The sequence below is a fragment of the Epinephelus lanceolatus genome, chromosome 9, assembly GCF_041903045.1.
Source record: "Epinephelus lanceolatus isolate andai-2023 chromosome 9, ASM4190304v1, whole genome shotgun sequence".
NCBI lineage: Eukaryota > Metazoa > Chordata > Actinopteri > Perciformes > Serranidae > Epinephelus > Epinephelus lanceolatus.
In genome coordinates, this window is record NC_135742.1 from 45,619,009 (window position 1) to 45,642,500 (window position 23,492).

General features: G+C 40.3%; 2 protein-coding genes across 8 annotated transcripts in view; both read left to right on the forward strand.

Annotated features, from left to right (window-relative positions):
• The window catches only part of cacna1ba (calcium channel, voltage-dependent, N type, alpha 1B subunit, a), a 775,969-nt gene that overhangs the window by 500,125 nt on the left and 252,352 nt on the right, over positions 1 to 23,492 (forward strand). The gene's annotated exons all lie outside the window — the stretch shown is intronic.
• Positions 987 to 14,796, forward strand: LOC117252458 (uncharacterized). The gene is made up of 3 exons (XM_078171003.1): positions 987 to 4,601; positions 5,522 to 5,593; positions 14,116 to 14,796. Exons 1-3 carry the CDS (start codon positions 4,446 to 4,448, stop codon positions 14,341 to 14,343), a joined length of 456 nt encoding a protein of 151 aa, XP_078027129.1. The 5' UTR covers positions 987 to 4,445; the 3' UTR covers positions 14,344 to 14,796.

The window sequence follows — 23,492 nt, forward strand, 5'->3', positions numbered from 1 at the left end:
TATCCAGAATGGCCCAGTTAGCAAGATGCAGTAATAGAATACGAGAGAGAGAGAGAGAGAAGGAGAGAAGGTGCCCGGTGTATTATGGGGGGGGGGGTCCTCCGGCAGACTAGGCCTAAGTCAGCCTAACTAGGGGCTGGTACAGGGCAAGCCTGAGCCAGCCCTAACTATAAGCTTTATCAAAGAGGAAAGTCTTAAGTCTAGTCTTAAATGTGGAGACGGTGTCTGCCTCCCGGACCGTAACAGGAAGATGATTCCACAGGAGAGGAGCCTGATAGCTGAAGGCTCTAGCTCCTGATCTACTTTTGGAGACTTTAGGGACCACGAGTAACCCTGCGTTCTCAGAGCGCAGTGTTCTGGTGGGATAATATAGCACTATGAGCTCACTAAGATATGATGGAGCTTGACCATTTAGAGCTTTATAAGTTAACAGTAGGATTTTAAATTCAATTCTGGATTTTACAGGGAGCCAGTGCAGAGAAGCTAAAACAGGAGAAATATGATCTCGTTTCTTAGTTCCTGTTAGTGCACGTGCTGCTGCATTCTAAATTAGCTGGAGAGTTTTTAAGGACTTACTAGAGCTACCTGATAATAGAGAGTTACAGTAATCCAGCCTAGAGTTAACAAAAGCGTGGACCAATTTTTCTGCATCTTTTCGGGTCAGGATAGGCCTAATTTTCGCAATATTACACAGATGAAAAAATGCAGTCCATGAGGTTTGTTTTAAATGAGAATTAAAAGACAAATCTTGATCAAATATTACTCTGAGGTTTCTTACGGTTGTGCTAGAGGCCAGAGCAATGCCATCTAGAGAAACTATGTCATCAGATAAAGAGTCTCTGTTTGGGGCCAAGAACAATAACTTCAGTTTTGTCTGAATTTAACATCAGGAAATTGGTGCTCATCCAAGTTTTTATGTCTTTAAGGCAGTTATGGAGTTTAGTTAATTGATTACTTTCTTCTGGCTTCATCGATAAATACAACTGAGTATCATCCGCATAACAATGGAAATTTACAGAGTGATTTCTAATGATGTTACCTAAAGGAAGCATATATAGAGTAAATAGGATTGGTCCGAGCACAGAACCTTGCGGAACTCCAAAACAAACTTTGGTACGTAAGGATGATTCATTATGAACGTCAACAAACTTAAAACGATCAGATAAATAAGATTTAAACCAGCTTAGTGCAGAACCTTTTAGGCCAATTAAGTGATCCAGTCTCTGCAGTAGAATTTGATGGTCAATTGTGTCAAACGCCGCACTAGGATCTAATAAAACAAGTACAGAGACAAGTCCTTTGTCTGAAGCAATCAGAAGGTCATATGTAATTTTAACTAGTGCTGTCTCAGTGCTATGATGCACTCTAATTCCTGACTGAAATTCCTCAAATAAATTATTATCATGGAGAAAATCACACAGCTGGTCTGCGACTACTTTCTCAAGGATCTTTGACATAAAGGGAAGATTAGATATTGGTCTATAGTTGGCTAACACCTCTGGATCCAGGGTGGGATTTTTAGTAGAGGTTTAATTACAGCTACCTTAAAAGACTGTGGTACATAGCCTGTTAATAAGGATATATTGATCATATCTAATATATGAGTGTTAACTGAAGGAAAGACCTCCTTAAGTAGCCTAGTTGGGATGGGGTCTAAGAGACACATTGATGATTTAGATGAAGAAATCACTGCTGTCAATTCTTGAAGAGAAATTGGGGAGAAGCAATCTAAATATATATTAGGTCTTACAGCTGTGTTTGAGGTTAGAGGTACTATCTGAAAATTGTGACATTAGGGATATTACTTCTGTCCAGACAGTTTTGACTGCTGATGAAGCAATGAACCACGATTTCCACAATTGTGCCAGGATGAATCTTGATACTCGTTGTCCATTTTAGATTATGTAACCGGGGTAATACATGCTCTACACAGAATCTTATATTATATAGTCCTAAATCTAACACATTTAGAAGTGTACAAAGCTGATCTCCAGATTCTATCCCACTGAGAAGAAGTTAAAGATATGTTAAGATCATGCTCCGAAACCAGCTGGACAGAACAATATGTGTTAGGAGCAGCTCAGAACATTAAACTATGAATATTAGAGACTGCGCCTTTTGAGAAGGTTGCCTTCCTCAGAAGCTGATCCCAGTCAAAACATGATACAGGTATAGGTCCCTCTTTACATTTCCTATTTATAACAGATGATATCTGTGCATATATTAAAAATGAGGAGTCTGTAATACCAAACTGATTTTTAATTTGTTAAAAAAAAGATATTAGAGAATCACTAAAAATTTGACCAACTGTTACAATACTATGTCTCTGCCAAGTTTTGTTATTTATGGTGCCTCCTCTAGTTGATAAAATGGGATTACACCAGACAGGACAGGATGGGAGAGAGAGCCGCTCGATACCAAATCTCCTGTGCAGCTGCTTCACAACAGAGCATGAAAACCTAAAAATAATGTTATCCAGAAGAGGTGGAGGTTTAGGGCAGTACCATAATGATGTCAATGATATGTTCCTATTACAAGACAGGGTAACACTTTCTATTAATGTACTGTAATAAGCGTTAATTAATGCTTAATAAGCACCAATTAACCAGTTAATGAGCACTTATAAGACAGAATAAGATGTTTATTACCATTAATAAGACTATATAAGTGTTAATTATAGCATAATTAACACAGTTATTATTGCATATAGGAGCATTATAAGCACTTAATAGAAACTTGATAACAGTTTATAAAGCTATTCTAAATATTAATTAATAAGATGTCTATTTACATTAATTATGATTTATAAGGGTTAATTATAGAACAATAACCACATTTATTACTGGTTTATAAGACACTATAAGACCTTATCAGATTAAATTAATAAGATGTTATTAAAGCAGCTGTGCGGAACTTTTCGTTTTCGTTGATTATAGCGCCCCTTTGGTCGAAGCGGTATGACACCCACAGCCTGGTGTCGTAAAATTCCGACTGCAGCCGGCAATTACAGCATGCATTTGTTTTGGAGAGCGAGAGGATTAACTAACGCCAGGTCAGTCCAAGTAATTAGTGGAAACAGCAAAATTACTCAGTAAATTCTCCTGTCGTGTTTCTGTTCTGATCTAAGCTGTTGTGTATTTTGAGCTACTAAGGCTACCGTAGTAGTGTGAGCCTCAAGTTATTCTGGGTAATGTAGTAACTTGTTGTGCTACTGGAAACAATGAGAAGCAGCCGTGTGCGTTTGGTGTGAGGAGGAATAAACAATTAACAAGTCATCTGCTGAGTCCGCATTATTATGTGAAAAGAATACTCCGACAATTTGGGAGTGCCCTTTCTCTATCATTTTCATATTGAGACAACATGATGGATATCTTGGCGCTTGTAGGGGGTCAGTACATCTTGCGCGGAGGGATACACCGGTGAGCAACAGCTGCAGCTGGCTCTGGGACAGGTACGCTAGGTCACTCGGTAAAAGCAAACAAAGAGACGACACGGACGATATTACTCACCCAACTGAAAGCTGTCCATCAGCTCCTGCAGGCCTGGGCGTTTTTTCCAGTTCATCTTAGGAACATGAAAAAAAGTTTCAATCACGCCAGGATTAGTGATTGCGGCAAAGTTCTCACTCCTTGTGATGCATTCTCTGCGGCAATTTTCCTCCTGATGATATATCTCCCCAACGATGGTAGCACTGAATCCCATTCTGTGCAGCAAAACATGGGAGTTCCTCATCTGTATGCTCCAGCTCAAACAGGTATGGCTCTGTATCTGTGTCTGCTACAAGAAACTCTTCAAAATCGTGTTCAAAGTCATCCATTGCAGCTACTATAGTCCGGAGATATCGCTAGGCTAAATAAACAGCTGAGTTTTGTCTACAAGCTACGTCTGTGCCTGCTCACCGGTGTATCCCTCCATGGATCACAGCGCAGGACGTACTGACCCCCTATAAGCGCAATGCTAACCGCTGAGACCCAGCCACTGGATGTACAGACACAAAAAAGATATCGACCATGTTGTCTCAATATGAAAATGATAGAGAAAGGGCGTACCTCCCAAATCGTCGGAGTATTCTTTTATGTGAAGATACACAGTGAAGACATAACATAATCCTAACACAGCAAAGCCTAGACTTGAAACTAACGGTGTCCCGACATCCCGGGGACTAACGTATAAAAATTGCTACTGGGACACAAAGATGATGTGTTTGGGAAATTCCGGGACAGCAAAAAAAAAAAAAAAAAAGTCAAAGCATTATCGAAATGGGTGTTATTTACAACATCATTACGTATGGATATCTAGATGTCGCTTTTGTCGCTTGAATAAGTAAAAACAGCAAAAATACAGTGGATTTTGCTGCATCTGATCTGGCTCCACACGTGCACGCATGCACACACACGGAACTCAACTCACTGCATGACGGTCACGCTGGGTGCCACTCGCCAGCTATGCTCGCCACTCCACATCAGAGCACAGAACCTAGCAATGCTGAGATGGTTGAAACAACTGATGCAAGCTCCTCCAGTGCCGCTCCAGTTGGAGTAGGATGCGACACTTGGCGTCGGGACTCTGAAGACGATGTTTCATCTGTTTCTGCCCCTGTGGTAAGTTAGTTTGTTAAAGTAGGCTATAGGCTAACGTCAGCTTGTTGATTTTTAGCTAACGTTAGTTCTAGTTCTTTGCGATAGCTAACACTAGCAACTCAGCTAATCATGTAACGTTACACGATGGCCTTCCAAAGTTATAAAATGTGACTGTGTGTTCTAAATTTTGATGTTTATGATAATGACGGTAACGTTAATTAATCAGAAGAGGTGTACTTCATTCAGTCAGTAATAATTAGGCTAGCAACTTTAGCTACAGAGATGAAGGTCACGCTTGAACTAGTGGCCAATCATGTTTCTAAATTTCCTACAGGTAAGCTGAGTATAATGAACACCCAGATAACAGTAGTATGTTTTAGCAGAACCTTAGTGTGTAACTGTGACACTCAGAGACTTTGACCGTGATTAAGAGTTTGTGTGTGTGTGTGTGTGTGTGTGTGTGTGTGTCGCGGCTCGTGGAGGGTGCCACTAGAAATAGCTTCGGTAACGTTAGCTAAGTGCGTCGCTAATGACCTTCTGTGTGAGTTAAAGTGAGTGAAATGTGTGTGAAGATGCATATGGTTGAGATACAAGAGTGACAGTAAATGTGTGAAGCAGGATGAGCAGAGTGAATGTGTTAGGAGCATTGATGAGCTGTGTGTTATGTTGAGCAGGCTAATGGATATAGGCTGCATCATGTTAATGCTAACTCCTGCTGATTTGCTAACGCCATAGCCTGACTTCATTCCTCTCTGTCAGTAAGGTTAAAGGAGCATTTCATACATTTTGGCAATTGAAGTGTCAGGCCCAGTGTGTGAGTGTTTTATTAACACTCTTATGAAACCATTTGAGATAGTAATGCGGTACTAGGCTGTGGATTAAAAACAAGGGAAGTTGGATTAAATGTGTTTATGGGTTTAATTCTGAACCTTCTCTTTCAGAGGGATGGACTGACATTGCAGATGGTGTCAGATGGACTGCAGAAGACGACCCTGGCTCTTGTAGCCATGCAGGTAAACAAAATAAACTCCCTTAGAGAGGAATTAATAGGCTACGGTGTATGTATATGTAACCCTTTGTTACGACGCAGTAATAGAGCACAGGTAGGTAATAGTCAATAGTAATAGCTGGACCAGAATCAGAAGACACTAAGCTTTTACTGTAATGCTGTGTTTCCACCAAACGCAAATTCGCGCGTCAAGATTACATACATAGTCAATGCAAAGACGCGATTAGACACAAAATCGCGCCGGGCGGCGCGATGGACCTGTCTAGCGCGACGCGATGAACGCGATGGATGTGATAGAGGCGTCTAGCGTGGCGCGATAGACGCGAAATTCGCGTCCAACGCCTCATCGCTCGAGTTGAAAATATTGAACTTTTGAGGCGAATTTGCGTGACACTGTGCCGCGAAAGCCAATCAGCGTTGAGATTCTCCCGACGTCACTGGCATGTGTCAACAACGTCCAGGTGCGATGTGGCAGCGACAACCTTTTAATGGTGTCACCAAAAAATCTGACCTATAGGCAGGTCAGATGAGATCCAAGTGGCTTGTTACATTCATACATTGTCTGTATAAATCATAGGGATGTCCCGATCTGATATTCGGATCGGTATCGGCCCCCGATATTAGCAAAAACTGTGCATCTGCATCAGATCGGACTGCATGGAAAAATGCAGATCCCAGAACTCCAATCCAGTTTTTCATGGAGTTCGATCCAGGTTTTCCGGCCAGCCCAGCGCTCCGTGATTCAAGCAGTCCATTCCAGTGATCCGCTCCAGCACTTACTATCAATCCACCAGGCCAGCATGCAGACGGTAGACACACATGGAGGGAAGGGTAGGAAGAGTAGCGGTCAATTTAGTTAACTGACTATTTGTTTTCTGCTCTGGTTTTTTGAGAATGATATTTTTATTTGGTTTACACTCTTACTGTTTAAGTACTGATTGAGCAGTGATAGCATTGTTTTGGGCACAATTAGTGAAATTGGAGCCATGGATGGACTATTGCTTGTTTAAACAGTTGTACAATATTGTGTGTGGTTTTTTTGTCCCCTCTGTTGGTCCCAGGAAACAGCAGCACCAGGCTGGCACTGACGCTACTAAAATAACTGAAAAGGAAAGGCTGCATTGTTTGTTCAATGTCAACAATGTTTTGTGGTGTTAATCTATTTTTTATTTATTAGGGGGCCAAAGCACAAGTGTGTGGAGTCTTGCTGCTATTTTAATTTCAATGTTAGACATTTTAAAGATTTCTTGTGTTGATTTATTTTCTATTTATTAAGGGGCCAAAGCAGCCAAAGCAAACCAGTTATATTTTTTATTTAATGTTAATGTTCAAATTTAAAGTTTGTTTATTTAACCCTGTTAACAATAAACAGTATAATATGTATAATACGCGCTTGGATCGGATCGGTATCGGTATCGGCCAAAACTTAAGGCTGTAATATCAGTATTGGATCGGAAGTGAAAAAGCTGGATCGGGACATCCCTAATAAATCATGTTCATTTTCTAACTTTCCATGTATTATCACCAATTAAATACACTCTGTTTTGTTTTAATCAGTTCAAATAATCATGTTCTCCAAAAAGGTTTAGTTGTACAACAAAAATATGCCTTTAGTTCAAGTGTTCATTTGCAGTTGTGAAACTATAAATACAGTCAGGTCCATAATTATTTGGACAATGATACAGTTGTTGTCATTTTGGCTCTGTACACCACCACAATGGGTTTTAAATGAAACAATGAATTATCTGCACTAGATTCAACCAAATGCTTCAAAACTCATTGGACGATGCTTCACAGTGCAGATGGACATTGACCTGAAGCATACTGCAAAAGCAACCAAAGACATTTTTAAGGCAAAGAAGTGGAATGTTCTGCAATGGCCAAGTTATATCATCTGACCTGAATCCAACTGAGCATGCGTTTCTCTTGCTGAAGCCAAAACTGAGGGCAAAACACCCAAAACACAAGCAGGAAGTGCAGACGGCTGCAGTAAAGGGCTGGCAGAGCATCACCAGGGAAGAAACCCAGCATCTGATGATGCCTATGTGTCCAACACTTCAGGCAGTCATTGACTGTAAAGGATTTGCAACCAAGTATTAAAACTGACTGTTTAATTGATGATTATGTTAGTTTGTCCAAATATGTATGAGCCCTTAAAGTCGGGGGACTGTGTGAAGAAATGGTTGTCATTCCTACACGGTTCATACTACATTTTTGAAAAAAGCCTTAAATGAAAGCTGAGAGTCTGCACTTTAAGCAGGTATTCATTGTTTAATTTAAAACCCATTGTGGTGGTGTACAGAGCCAAAATGATGACAACTGTATCATTGTCCAAATAATTATGGACCTGACTGTACATTCAAAGTGCTTCTTTCATGTTCAAGCATTCAAAGTCCTGTGGTTACACTAGTAATTAACACAAGATCATTTTACAACAAAATAAAAATATCATGACGTACCCTTTGGTCAAAACTGCATTAAGTGCACTGAACATTCATGGTAACTTAAGAGGCATTAAGGCTCAACATGCTTAGCTATCTCTCCCTGCACCGGCAACAGTGAGAAAATGCACTAAATATTACCCTCTTTAATTACCATTAACATGAAATAAACATGAATAAATCAAATAGTCTCACAATCATATTTTTTTGACATCTGCAGTAACCAGTAGTTTAGAAAAATAACATCTTCCTTTGTAACAAATAACCAAAATAGTCAGTGTCTCTATAGTTTTCACAGAACACCAAATAATTATGCCAGCTAAGTGGCTAGGCCCAAGCTAACAGGCCTTTAGCATCACAAAACACAGTATCAGGTAGCTAGCATCATTAGCACCTTTTAACGTATCGGCTGCTTTACAGTCAACCTAACATGAATGTCAGCTGCCTTAGAGTCAACCTAACAGGTTTACAGTGTTTTCACTCACGGCTGAGTCAATGTATGAATGAGGTTTACAGCATTTCACCTTGGCAGATCAGCGAAAATCACCTGGTCTCTCACGCTGCTCTGCAAGGTTTAAATGTAACAGTATAGCGATCAGCAACTGTTTAACATCATCAAGAATTGATACAACTTTGTTCAGAAGGTCATTTTCATCTTTTACCTGCCAGATGATAATAGATTCAGTCTCTCTGTGTATCGGAAAAACGTCACACTCGCCAGCGCGGGATTCATTTCCGTACAACAGGAAGTTGTCATACTGATGTGACAGGAACCTGCACTAAGGAACTGATCAATTAAGGCTCACGGGGCTCACTGATTGGCTAGTTGGGAAGCCTGTCAAACGGAGCCAGGTACACTTAAACGTGCAATATGTAATTTTCTGCCGCTAGGGGTCTCAAACCAAAACAATAACAGAAGACGGAGTTGGATGATGTCACAAAGTAGCATGGGATCATGGGAGTTGTAGTCACATAACAGATACAGATCTGCCGCTGGCCGGAGTGCTGGTGCCCCAGCGGGCAGCAGTGCTTGCAATACACTGGTGGAAATGATTAATATTTTGATAACATCAGCCAGATGTTTGCTTATCTGTCTAGTAGAACACACGCGAGGGCGGCGTCGAATTGTAGTCCTAGATTTTCACGAAGCTCTCTCCATCTCGGAAAGGCCACACCAATATTTATCCTTGATATAGCTCTCTTCTTATCCCAAATTCTTCTGGGATCGCTTGGTTGACCCGTACATTTCTGTTTTACCGGCTTGTTTACTGGGACAGCTTCAGTGTCAGAAGGTGCAGCAACTGTCAATGCATAATCATGATCCATGATGAGTTAGCTTAGCCTAGCAACAGTAACGTTCATTCTCTGAAGTCTCATCCGGTCTGCTTCTTCTTCTTCTCCTTCATTTAATGGCTATGGTCACTGGAGTTACGTCGCCATTGACATGCGACCTAATGACACGGTCCGTAACTTTTATTAATATTTCATATTTATCTGGGTTTGAAAAAATTTTTGGAAACATTTCTGATAATCAAAGTACAAACAAAGAAAAACACACGCACATCCAAACCGGAAGAAGGGCAGGTGCTGAGCCGAAAACGATGCAAACAACAGAAAAATCAAACAGCTCGCACACTGCAGGGCTCCAGTGCTCAGTCGTAATTTATTCAGGTGAGTGACGTTTCGAGCGTCAGGCTCTTCATCAGACTTTTTTAAGACAAAGGGTGCCGCCGTCTTAAATACACACATGACGTGGTCACATGATGCAATGATACATAACCGGCCCAGAGAAAAAGGAGGAAAAACAATGACCTCCTGTCAGAGATGTCTGACATAGTATAGATAACACATAGAATCAACATGCAAAAAAATAGATATGTGAAAAACAGATGCGTAAGTGGATCTACTTTCAACATGACGACAGCTATGGAAGATATATCCAAAACTTTTGAATTTACCAAGTAGGACTACTCCTGTATCATTTTAGAAGACTCACTTTTTAATGGTGTCACGACAAGGTCTGCTGACCAGGACGGTATTCACACGCTGTACAAGTTACAAGATAAAGAAGTACGCCAGTTTTTGCATGCCGTCACTCTCAGTGATTACATGAGAGTAAAAAGAATTCCTCAGGGACTACGACTTGTCAAGAGCCCAATAATAGGCACAGACAATGACACATTCATCAGCCGCTGGTGTGAAATTTTAGATAAATGCTCCTTCGACCTCATGGCGCTGACAATCCAGGAGCTGTCCTCCCAGCTGAAAAAGACCAGAGACGAAGTAAGTGAACTCAAACGTCAACTTTTGTCTAAGTCTCCTGACAAAGAGGACATGGCGCAACTTCTACAGCAATGTGAACATAAAAAAGTACAGCTACAACAAGAACTAACTGAATTCAAAAAGAAAAAGTTTGACCGTGACACTAGAGACTATGAGCAGGGAAAGATCTATAAGTGGAAACACGACACAGACACCACACATGATGACGGGCCCCACAGACCGCCGCCGAGGAGAAAACGGCACAGACATTACAGCCCGGCTGCTTCCACCTCCTCTCTGGATGTGGACTCAGGGTCCAGCTCCTCACAGCGTGAGCTTTTTTTATCAACCCATCATCCTCAGAGAACCCTACAACACACGCCAGAGGTGGAGGAAGTGAATGTCATCAATCTCTCCAGTAAGCCCATCTCAGACACTTGCATTTCTGCTCTGAACAAGGGCCTATCGTTCTGTCCCACCACCCATTGTAAAGATTTTGATGTGTTTATTGACTTCCAGAAGTTTTTCCGCATCCTACACCTCAAAGAATTCTTCCAAGACAAGCAGAGGGAGAACTCTCCCCATGTGGTCAGCATTCAAGACACCCACGGGGCGGCCCCCACCAGCGGCACAGGGACTAGGGACGACCTGAACACCACCCAGCGCACCTCTACTTCAGAGGTAAATCCACCTTCATTCCCCCGAAACACAGGAACTCTGCTATAGATACATACTGCAGATTGGTGGAACGTGACATTTCTAAATTACTGGGACGGAAGAGAGAATATAAAGTGAAACACAACCTGACAACACTACAACGCACAGAATTGGACATTTTAAAAAATGACACGTCCATAGTAGTTCAAAGCGCGGACAAAGGGGGTGCTCTAGTGATTCTGGACAGATAGGCCTACAACCAGGAATTTATGACGCAACTGAACAATGCCTCCTTCTATCAGAGACTTCCTGGTAATCCCACCACAGATTTTAAATCTAAGGTCCACGGTGTCCTCCATGACCTTCTAGCCCAAGGTGAAATCACCAAACATGAACACTCCTTCATGCTGGTCACTTCACCAGTAATACCAGTCTTTTACACTCTACCCAAAATACACAAAACATACAACGACACTCCTCCAGGCAGACCCATTGTGGCTGCTATTGGTTCTCTGACAGAGAAAATATCTGCTTTTGTGGACTAGTTTCTTCAGCCTTGTGTTACAGCTCTGCCCTCCTATATTAAAGACTTCATCGAGTTCATTAAATTGATAAAAACTGTCCAACCGAACCCTAACCACAATCAATCATTTCTGGTCACTATGGACGTGGAAGCCCTCTACACTAGTGTGCCTATACAAGGCGGGCTGAGCGCAGCTGAATGGTTCCTTCTTAAAAAACAGGAAACAGGGCCTGTTTGAGCACAAGGTGGTATTGAATCCCTCCATGAACCTGTTCCTGCCATATATCTCCACATACAGAAGGTACATAGACAACGTTTTCTTCATATGGACCTCCACAGAGGAACATCTGATGGAATTTCACAACTTTATCAACACACACAACACCCATTTGAAATTCACCATGGCACATGACCCCCACAAGATGAACTTTTTAGACATTTTGATTTCCTACAACATTGATGGCCTCAGCACTACTCTGTACAGAAAGTCCACTGATAGAAATTCTCTGTTACATGGACAATCATACCACCCAACTCCTCTGAAAAGGAGCCTTCCTGTGGCCAAGCTTAACCATATACGCCGTATATGCAGTCCAGATGCTGAGTTCACCAAACAAAAGATGGACCTGGAACACCGATTTCTACAAAGAGGCTACCAGAGAGAGTCAAGCTTCAGAGCGTTTTTCTAATCGCACACAGACTGAGTGCCTGTACACCACCAAAAAGAAAACTGTTGATAACCGTATTACTTGGGCCTTCCAATACTCCCCCATGGCGAAGGACATGTCGGCCATCATCAATAAACACTGGCATGTGGTGGCCACCAATCCAGCCTTGACAGGACTGATGGACAATCCACCCCGCATTGTTTTTAAAAGACCGCCTAACCTCAAAAACTTGTTAGTGAGAGCAGACTGCCCTAGTCCTCCTCTCACTCCTATGTTTCTGGGTCCCGTGCCACCTGGAAACTACAAGTGCGGCCACTGCCAACAATGTAACTTTACCAGAAAGACTAATATCTTCCATCATCCACGTACTGGCAAAAAGTTTTTTGTTAAAGGTATTATCTCTTTTAAAACGTCAAATGTAATATACATGTTGAAATGTCCTTGTGGCCTTGCATATATAGGTAAAACCTCGAGACCTCTCAAAAACAGAATCTCTGAACACAGATGTGCCATCAGAAACCATGATCAAAGGAGCCCGGTGGCCACCCATTTTAACCTTTTGAACCACACCGTGCCCTCCCTGAGTTACATTGGGATTGAACACGTCACTCTTGAGACGTGAACTATTTTGGATTTACACCTTAGATACTATGTTGCCCAAGGGCCTTAACGAGGAGATGGACATTCGACCTTTTTTGTGATGTGATCTATTTGTGATGGTCTCTGGTACAAGTGTTTAGTTGTTTTGCTCCTTGTTGCCATTCTTTACCTGACATTCTGTAAGGGTGTGTTTAAAATATATGTCGTTGTTTACTGTTGTACATAAAGGGGCCCCTCTGTTAAGGTGGTTGATTTTTCTGTCATTTTTCTGTCCTTTATGACGGCTTGACAGCCTGATGTCTGGTACAGATGTCTGACTCTGATATGCCTTAGAAGAGAGTTATCTTAAAACATTTTTCCAGCGGCATCATTGTACGTGGTGTTATGTATATAATCACACTGATGCTCTAAGTAGTTTTTGTATGTAATGTATTTCTTGTTGTACAGTACTGGTGTCCACACACTATTGTTGTCGTATGTGTGGGTCTGCTGATATATGTATGTTCCATTGTGCATTCACAGACAGGAGTTGTGTGTGTCTGTGTGTACACGCTGGCACACATACTTATCATCTTGTCTTCTGTTTTTCGCATGTCGATTTTTTTGCATGTTGATTCTATGTGTTATCTATACTATGTCGGACATTTCTGACAGGAGGTCATTGTTTTTCCTCCTTTTTCTCTGGGCCGGTAACGTATCATTGCATCATGTGACCACGTCATGTGTGTATTTAAGATGGCGGCACCCTTTGTCTTAAAAAAGTCTGATGAAGAGCCTGACGCTCGAAACGTTACTCACCTGAATAAATTACGACTGAGAATTGGAGCCCTGCAGTGTGCGAGCTATTTGATTTTTCTGTTGATAATCAAAGTACACAACTAAACAAAATATATAATATTGGTTTAGTCGTTTTTAGACATTTTTATGTGGAAAAACTACATATTATACCTTTAAAGAGGAATTAATCCTCTGCAGCAACTTGAAAGACACATAATGCTGGTTTATGCGCAACAATTTTTTTCTTCCTTTATGCACATCACTTCTTCAGTTTAAACAGACTTTTAGAAACAACTTTTGACAGATTATATATATATATATATGACTCAATTGAATGTCGTTTACTCCAAATGTTACTTTTAGATCAACAGTTTTAACATTTTAAGTGCATATAATCAACATGAAATGATGTATTTATTTGTTTCAAAATAAAATGAATTGTTTCAAGGATTTTAATGACTTCTCAATGAATTGTTTATTTCCCAATTAAGTTGAATTGTTTTAAAAGGATCATTATGATATTAGAGGGATGTCATCTTATAGCCTGGGCTACATTTAACAATCGTGACAGTCAAAGTTTTTTTCATCTGTATTTCAGACAGTCCCAGGTCAGCATCTGAAGCAGTTCCTGGATGAAGTGGGACCTTTTCCCGGAAACACCTTCTCTGGTGTAAAACTCAGCAGGAAACAAGTGGATGATGATGACTTCCACAAAGTGAAATATAAACTAATCAATGGCTTCTGTGACAACCTCACCATGCGGTTTGTCAATCTTGATATGGGTGTCTTGAAGGCCGCTGCCACCATGTTTGACCTAAGCAACTAGCCTGAAGACATCACTGACCTGGCCACCTTTGGCCTGGCCAATGTTGAGACTTTTGTCACTCACTTTCAGAAAACTGATGGGTTACAGGGAGCTTTGTGTAAAACTGTATTCCCGAACGGTCAATCTAAGTAACAAAACTTTTGAAAAAGCCAAATGAATTGAGATCTGTCATTTTTTTAGAACTCAACTATTAGGGTTTCCAATCCTTTTTTCCTGTTTTTGACAATAGTGGTTGCATTAAAAATTAATATGAAAAGGAAATATGTCCTTATGTTGTGTTTTCACCACCATTGGTAGGTTGAATTCTTATCAAGAGTGAATAAAGCAGCTAACTCTGAATCAATCTGCTTAAATGTTTAAGTTCAAATAACATTTGTCTTAGTATGCCATTTTGAGGAAATGAGATTTCCATGATTCTTTGCTAAAGAAAATAATAACATACTGGAGTGAAAAATAAAAACCGCATCAGAATTCTTTAATGTTGAAATAATGATTGATATCTGGATGTTGCAATAGGTGCATAATGAATAGAATTATTAACTTCAGTGAGTGCATAATAAAGAGTTTATGAATATCAACAAGACACTGTTCCCACTTCAGATCCAGTAGCTGCAACGATGCATTATGAGCTGTTAATAAGTGCATATTAATAATTTATTAACGTTTATACGACACTGTTCCCACTTTAGATCCGGTAGCTGCAAAGGATCATTATTTACTATTAATAAGTGCATAATTAAGCATTTATTAACCATAATATGGCATTTATATTAACTTCTTATAGTATCATTAATGTTAATAAACACCTTAGTAGTTTCATCTTACAGGATCTTATAGTGTCTTAAACCAGTAATAAATGTGGTTATTATTCTATAATTAACCCTTATAAATTATAATTAGACATTATAGACATCTTATTAATATTTAGTATAGGTTTATAAACTGTTAACAAAGTTTCTATTAAGTGCCTATAATGCTCCTATAAGCAGTCAGTTATGCTGTAATAAACACTTAGTCTAGTCTTAATAATGTTAATAAGCATCTTATAAGTGTTCATTAACTTTTAATTTGTGCTTATTAAGCATTAATTAGCGCTTATTACAGTACTTTAATATAAAGTGTTACCCAAGACGGAATAGTTTTCTCCAGCCATTCCCAACTGCCTACTGGGACATCATATTTATAAGCCCAAGTTAGTGGGTACCTTGCATTATATGAAAGATAGTACTGATATATATCTGGGACACCCAGACCCCCCCTTGATCTTGGTATTATTAAATTCTTGAAAGCAATTCTGGGTTTTTTATTATTCCAAAGGAATCGGATAAAAAGAGATTTGATGTCTCTAAACCAACTTTGAGGAAATTGAAGAGGAATAGATAGATGTGATAATATGAATCAGTCTAGGTAAGACATTTATTTTCAGTACTTCAACTCTGCCCCATAGAGACAGTGGTAAGGCTGTCCATCCGATGATGTCATCCTTGATAGTAGGGCTGTAGTCTCCTGGTCGACTAGTCGATTATTTGGTCGATATACTCTCGTCCGACCAGATTCTCATTGATCGAATAATCGTTGTGTTACTTTCATAAGGAGAAAATTGCTACATCAATAGCTTTCCAGGATTAATGCATTATTTACTGCAGAGGAAGGGACAGGCTATGTTACCTGTGAAAATGGGGGTGTTTTCAAAACACCCCAGTTGTTGACAGAAAGTTGAACCTGCCCACCCTGACGCTCAGCGTCGCGGTGACGCAGACCTCCTGTCAGTTTCTGTATACTGACACCATTTCCCTCAGTGGAAACGAAGCTTGTATTTACTTGTATTTTACAGATAAGAAACAATAAATTGTGAAGACAGTAAAGCCTGCACTAAAATAGCATTTTAAGTCTTGTGTGTGAGATTTTTCCTGGCTTCATACTAACAGAGGAAATCTCTGCTCGTCGCTAGGCTAATGTATACAATTTAAAATGTCATAGGCTGGCACTAATAACGTTAGCATGTTGTATTTGTTTGGAAAACGTGTCTAGTGTGACGGTTGTTTTGTCGGTGAATGTTGTGAGTTGTAATGGAGCCACATTGTGTGTCGTTACCTTTGTTACATGTTGCTGTTGTCCCTGGTTTTATATGAGAAGAGGAAAAGATTGCTAGACGCTAGGCTAATTTATACAATGTAAAATGCTATAGACTTGTGCTAATAACGTTAGCATGTTGTATTGGTGGGGGTAATGTGTCCAGATAAAGACAAGTGTTTGTCTGTGAATGCTGTGATTTATAGTGAAGCCAATTTGTGTACTTGTGTTTGAAATTGTCTCTATTAAGCCATATTTAATGTGTGTTTTGAATCAACAAATCTTTACAGCATTTAACAGAGTCCTCCATCACCAACTAGTGTTTTGGAGGTGTAACTGCAGAGTGACTCAGACACACCACCGCAGAAGTAAAAATAACTTCTTCTTCTATTTTTTTTTCCACGACTAATCGATTAGTTGAAGATTATGTACGACTTTAGTCGACCAAGATTTTCTTTGGTTGACTACAGCCCTACTTGATGCTGGAGGATGCTGGGGCCATTTAGACTAAAGATTTTGGTAATAGGTGAAATTATGTTAATACCCAGATATTTCATTCCATTTGTTTTCCAGATGAAAGGGGTGCCCATTAAGGCTGATTTAAATGTGCAAGGGTTGAATTGCCTCACTCTTGTTCCAATTAATCTTGTAACCAGAAAAATTGCTTAATAAGTTAACCAAATCGAGAACTGCAGATATGGAAGATGCTGGTTTGCTTAAAGTGAGCAATATATCATCAGCATTTAACTTAAAATTATGTCCAGGGATATCCACACCATATATGTCACTACTAGAGCATATTGCATATGCTAATGGTTCAAGAGCGACAGTAAAAAGCAGAGGACTGACCGGACAACCCTGCCTCACACCTCTTTGTAGGGGGAAGGGTCTTGAAAGTAAGCCATTCATTTTAACAGAGGAAAATTGAGCACTATAAAGAGCTTTAACCCAGTTTTAGTACAGCGGATTAGCAGATAAATTGTGCACTTTTTGAAAAAAGCATGAAATTTCTACCATAGTTAGTACATACCATAAGGTTTATTTTCAGATGTGGAGGGAAGTCAGATTTGACTTCTGAGGCCCGGGAGAGGTCAAATTCAAGATGGCCGCCAACAATATTCAAATATGCTTAACTTTGGAACCAAACACAGTAGAAAAACATTTAAGGTGTCATTTCCAACTAAGTTTAGGGTGCCCATTCAGTTAATGATACTTTTGAGATCACCAGAATTCAATAAAATGCATTTAGGTCAAAGTCATGGTCAAATTATGCAGACGGAGTGAGATAAAGGGTGCAAAAAGATGGTTTATTTCCAACATAATAACAGTAATGAGGATGATCATTAAAAATGTATTTACTTACAATATTTCAGTAGGCCAACTATACTTCTTATACTGAAACTTGCTTTGAAATCAATAATAACACATCCATATTTACATGCCAGCTATTAGCTCTCAAGCCTGTTTGATACCGGTGGCACAGTGTTGAACTAGGCTACTTTGCTATAACCATTAATTCAGCTATAGTCCTACTTCACACAAATTACCAAGCTGAAATCCCTAGAACATGCACTGTTCAATCATTCAACTGACTTCAGCTCATGTATGTTCCAGACTGTCTTCTAGTTTAGCTAGCAGAATTATTTTGATCAGTGCCTGCCTTTTTTTTTTTAACCACAGAAGCTAGCTAGCTAACTAACTAGGCAGACTCATTCCCAGCTACAATCAAATTCAATGTATTTGCATGTTAAGGCTTTACTCAAGTATACTTATATTGGCGGCATTTCCCAGATGGCTCTTAGCACTAAGAGCTTCTTAAGAACACTCTTAAAAAAAACACATTTCCCAGATCGCTCTTAGCTTAAGAAGATCTTTCACTAAGAAGGAGTTGTAAGATCGAGCTGACTCACTCTTAACAGTCTTCTTAGCAACCAAATGCTCACAGATCCTGCCGCGTCAGGCAAATTAATATTACATTAAGCAAGGAGATATTACAACAGTGCGCACCTTATATATTTTGATCTATTTTATACTTCAGATTTATATTGTTTAGCATTAATTGGTGACAGAAAAGAACAAATTTCATTCTGCAGGGAAATGCATGTCCTTACTGTGCATATGACAATAAACACTTTGAATCTTGAATCTATATGTTTTATGAAGACCCTATGTGCGCTCAAAGCTGTGGCACAAGTTACACACCGAAATCTGGCAGAAGAAAAATAATAATAAGATGAAAAGTAAGTATGAGGAATAAAAAGTGTGTTCCTGTATGTGCTCTCCACATCAGGCACACAAATAAAATGGATCATCATGACTATCACTTATCATAATTTGTCCGCACATATCCCACATCTGCATTCACATATGAGATAGTTTACTGCATCCAAAAAATGCTTCAGGGCACAACAGAAACACATCTACCCTCCAAACCTGCGACATTCAGATATCAGGCAACTGACAGCTGTAATTGAGCTCAGCTGGAACCTCATCAAGGGACGCTCCACCCGCTACTCTATATAAAGCCGTTGCCACATCACACATGTGTGAGATACCATGGCTGCTTTACAGCATATTCTTGCTGCTAACCAACAGCATCGCTATATACGAAGCCAAACCATATATGTAAATGCATTTGTGCGACAGCACTTCAGCCCACTTGACGTGCTGTCAGACCGGGCTGTCCAAATGAAGTACCGGCTGAGATACAACGCCTCATCAACTAGTGTCTTCACACATCCGGAGGGCAACCCGGCGCAATTTGCCCTCAGCTCGGAGGTGCAGTGCCTGGCTGCGCTGCGTTTTTACACAGTGGGGAGCTTCCTGGAGGTGGTGGGAGACGGCACCGGCCTCAGCAAGACGTCTGTGTTTTTTTGTTTAAATATAATACATTTCCTCATGATTCTCTTACCAAGACTACTTCTTATTTAGTTGTAGTCTTGTTTTCATCATGAAAATAGGTCATTAACAAATATTTATCGTCTTAGTTTTTCATTAGAATTATTAGAACACACATATACAACAGCAGTGAATTAGTGCGCAAGGTAGCAGCGCTATGGTTGACTTATGCGCTGATTAAGTGGTGGGTGATCGATGTGCCTGACATCGATTGTTTCAGCACCGCGGTAGTGGACAGCTCCTGTTAAGAGCATCTTAAAGAGCGATCTTAGAGCGATCCTAAGAAGGGCATTAAGAACGCATGTGGGAAACACTCGTATCTTAGCGACCCTTCTTACCTAAGACGTTTCTTAACTGTGCTCTTAAGTCTTAAGATCGCTCTTAACTGGGAAACGCGGCCATTGTCTGTACACAGTCAGTCAGTTTACCTGGTAGGATATTTATGTCAGAAGTGCTCTCTGTCTCATCACTTGTGCATACTGTAGCCTACTCATCATAATGCCTACTGACTACATCACTACTGGCATTAGCTACTGATGCTCTAGAGGGCCATCTGCTGATAATGATGTGCTTAGCAGGAAAAAATAACCACACATCCCAATAAATGATAACTAATTACTGAATAACACATGAGAGTAAAAAGTAATTGAAATATTTTTGGGGTACATTAAAAAAATAAATAAATAAAAAAAAGAGGGGGAAATGTTTTGGGGGTTTTTTAAGCAAATTTTTACCATGACTTAGACCTAAATGCATTTTCTTGAATTCTGGTGATCTCAAAAGTATCATTAACTGAATGGGCACCCTAAACTTAGTTGGAAATGACACCTTAAATGTTTTTCTACTGTGTTTGGTTCCAAAGTTAAGCATGTTTGAATATTGTTGGCGGCCATCTTGAATTTGACCTCTCCCAGGCCTCAGAGGTCAAATCTGACTTCCCTCCACATCTGAAAATAAACCTTATGGTATGTACTAACTATGGTAGAAATTTCATGCTTTTTTCAAAAAGTGCACAATTCCTCATAATTTGAGAGCTTATCCACTGTACTATTTATGAACTTAGAACCAAAACCAAATTTTTTAAATGTATAAAATAAATATGGCCATTCTAAAGCTGCGTTCACACCGGGCGTGAGTGAAGCAAATTACCCGCGCATAACGCGAGTAACGAGCCGCGCGTAACGCTCCATTTCAGCTGCGGAGCGTCTGTCCATCTGACTCCGGTGAGTAGCAGTTTATTGTTGTCAACAACTGGACGTCAGGGCGTCAAGACGTCACTGATGGCGTCAAGACGTCACGCGATGGATGCGATAGAGGCGTCTAGCGCGGTGCGATAGACGCGCAATTCGCGTCCAACGCCTCATCGCTTGAGTTGAAAATATTGAACTTTTGAGGCGAATTCGCGTGAGAATCTCACAACAATAAACTGCTACTCACTGGAGACAGATGGACAGACGCTCCGCAGCTGAAATGGAGCGCCTGTAGTTGGTGTCCTGCCGGGAGATCCTGGCGCCAACCCTCGCCAACAGGTCCTCAAACTGGGCCCCAGTCAGCCTCAAGTACCGCTGAAAGCGGCTATCATCTAGACGGAGTTCCTGGACGAGGTGGTGAAACTCGCTGAGCTGGATGCGCTTCCGCAGGATAGGGTGAACCCAAAAACGACGGCGTTTGGCACTTCCAGAGCAGGTACAAAGCAGCGATGGTGGTTATCTCAGCCATGGTCGTCAGTGGCTACCCGGAGCTATATGATACTACGTGTCTACTCTACAGAGACCGCAACAAAAAGGAGCAGGCTTGGGTGAAAGTCACCGAGGAGACTGGTCTACTTGGTAAGTTCTGTAAATATGTGTCTTTAATTAGTTTGCAGAATGGTTGTACTATGAACGTTAGCACTAGCTTAGCTCCAGTTAGCACAGCCGGCTTCCCCGCTACTCGTGCGAATGACACGATAACGCAAATTAACAAAATGGTCCAGCGTCGAAACTCACGCGTTACACGCAGCGCGTTACTCGTGTTATGCACGAGTAATTTGCTTCACTTGCGCCCGGTGTGAATGCTACATAATGACGCTGCAATGACTGGAGACTCACCAGAACCAGCATGTAACATAATCTGAAAAACCCTCCGCATGTTATTTGATGACAGACAACCTGGGATAAAGCCTACTTGGTCTAAATGGACTATAGATGGGACTACCTTCTCCAAACGGAGTGCCAAGGTCTTAGCAAGAATCTTATAGTCACAATTGAGCAAACTTAAAGGATGGTAGTTACTCATTAAAGCCTTACACATAGAAGGGGGCAAGGATTTAAATTCCAGCGTTTTATTAAATAATGACAATAAATACGGAGAAAGCTGTTCTTTGAAACACTTATATATTTCAATACCCAGACCATCTTCCCCTGGGGCTTTATCTGAAAGCAATTTCATAATTGCCCTCTCAATTTCAGCTTGTGTAAGAGGGGCATCAAGCACGTCCCTATCTGACGAACTAACTCTCGGAAGGTTAACACTTTTGAAGAAATTATCCATTTCAGCTTCATTGACATTATTTTCTGTACTATAGAGTTTCGAGTAATAGTTTTTAAAGGACTGATTTATTATAGCAGCATCACACTGTAACACACCAGTCTCATCTCTACTTGCAGGAATTATCTGTATATTTTGCAGAGACTGCTTTATTCTATAGGCTAGCATTTTCCCTGCTTTTTCTTCAGTTTCAAAATAAAATCTGCGCAAACGGAAAAGAGCAAATGCTGTCTCTCGATCATATGCTGCTCTTCTAAGCTCTTAAGTCTAACATTTAATTGCGATTTTGTCTCACCACGCTTTTTTTTTCTGCTGAAGCAAAGCTAATTAACCAGCCCCTACATGTAGCCTTAAAAGCCTTCCAGACTGTGGCTACACATGATACAGAATTTAAATTTAACAAAAAAAAATCCACAATTTGCTTTTTTATAAGGGCAGTAGATTTTTCATTTTTAAGAAGTGATGTGTTGAGTCGCCATTGCCTCAATTTACAAGGGTGAGCCAAAGGAAAAAAATAACAGAAACTGCAGCGTGGTCACTTACAACAATAGTATCCATCTTAATCTCAAGAACATTTTGAACTAAGTTGGACGACATCATAATATAATCTATTCTAAAATAAGAATTATGTGCTCCAGAATAGAAAGAATACTCTCGAGCAACTGGATTCACCAAGCGCCATACATCTGTTACAGCAAGCACAGAGAGGCAAAATACTTAGATTGTGATGTATTTGGAGCATCTAAGTTCACAAGTGTTAGTTTTTCTATTTTGTAACCAGCCCGAAACAATAACATATCTTCAATCACTGTCATGATGCATACTAGATAATTTAAAAGGCGTATTTTTAGAAATTAAGATAACACACCTTTGCTTCCTTTACCACCAGGAGAGGAAAATACTTGCCCAACCCATTTCTGTCTCAGTTTATTTGATTCTGTGGCATTCAGATGAGTCTACTGCAGCATGGCAATATCACACTTAAGATAATTTAAATGCATCAATATTTTGTATCGTTTGATTGGGTTATTAATTCCATTAACATTCAGGCTAATTAAAGTCATTTAATTCAACCGTGTATCCATACAATAAGAACCACATCGTATAAATCAAAATCACTGCTAACATGACGCGCCCTGGCGCAGGTCGCACACCGGACCTACCTAGTAATCGCTGAGGCCGGTGCGCAACAAGTGAGACGGCATTCTCCGGGGCATCCGCCCCCAAAACCCGCTGCAGGAGAAAGCATGTGAACATAAATGAAAGAGGGGTGTCACTCTTGCATCAAAAGACAATGGAAGTAACAAATATACATTATTTAACGAGGGATGACAACGATTAAGTAACAAAGGCAAAAACATAAACACAACGGCCATCTGGCTACATCTGGCTAAGAAAAAGGCAGTTACTGGGACACAAATTGCCATATCTGCAATGATGCGGTGAAAACACAACTAGACTGGCTTCCCTTTATCATATAGGTCCAGTATTACTCATGTGTAGTATATGAAATAAACGTGAACTTGACTCCCTGTATTTAAACAGTTCAAGGTGGCTGTCGTATTTAAGGACGTTTATTACAGGGAGTGCGTTAAAGAGAAAAAACAGTTTTGGACCCACCGGTAAGGCATTAATAAGAGTTAATTTCA

Excerpts from the sequence above, each read along its gene's own strand:
- LOC117252458 (XM_078171003.1), top strand. The coding sequence starts at position 4,446 with ATGCTCGCCACTCCACATCAGAGCACAGAACCTAGCAATGCTGAGATG. Across the intron at positions 4,602-5,521 it reads CATCTGTTTCTGCCCCTGTG|AGGGATGGACTGACATTGCA; the intron begins GTAAGTTAGTTT and ends CTTCTCTTTCAG. Across the intron at positions 5,594-14,115 it reads TGGCTCTTGTAGCCATGCAG|ACAGTCCCAGGTCAGCATCT; the intron begins GTAAACAAAATA and ends TCTGTATTTCAG.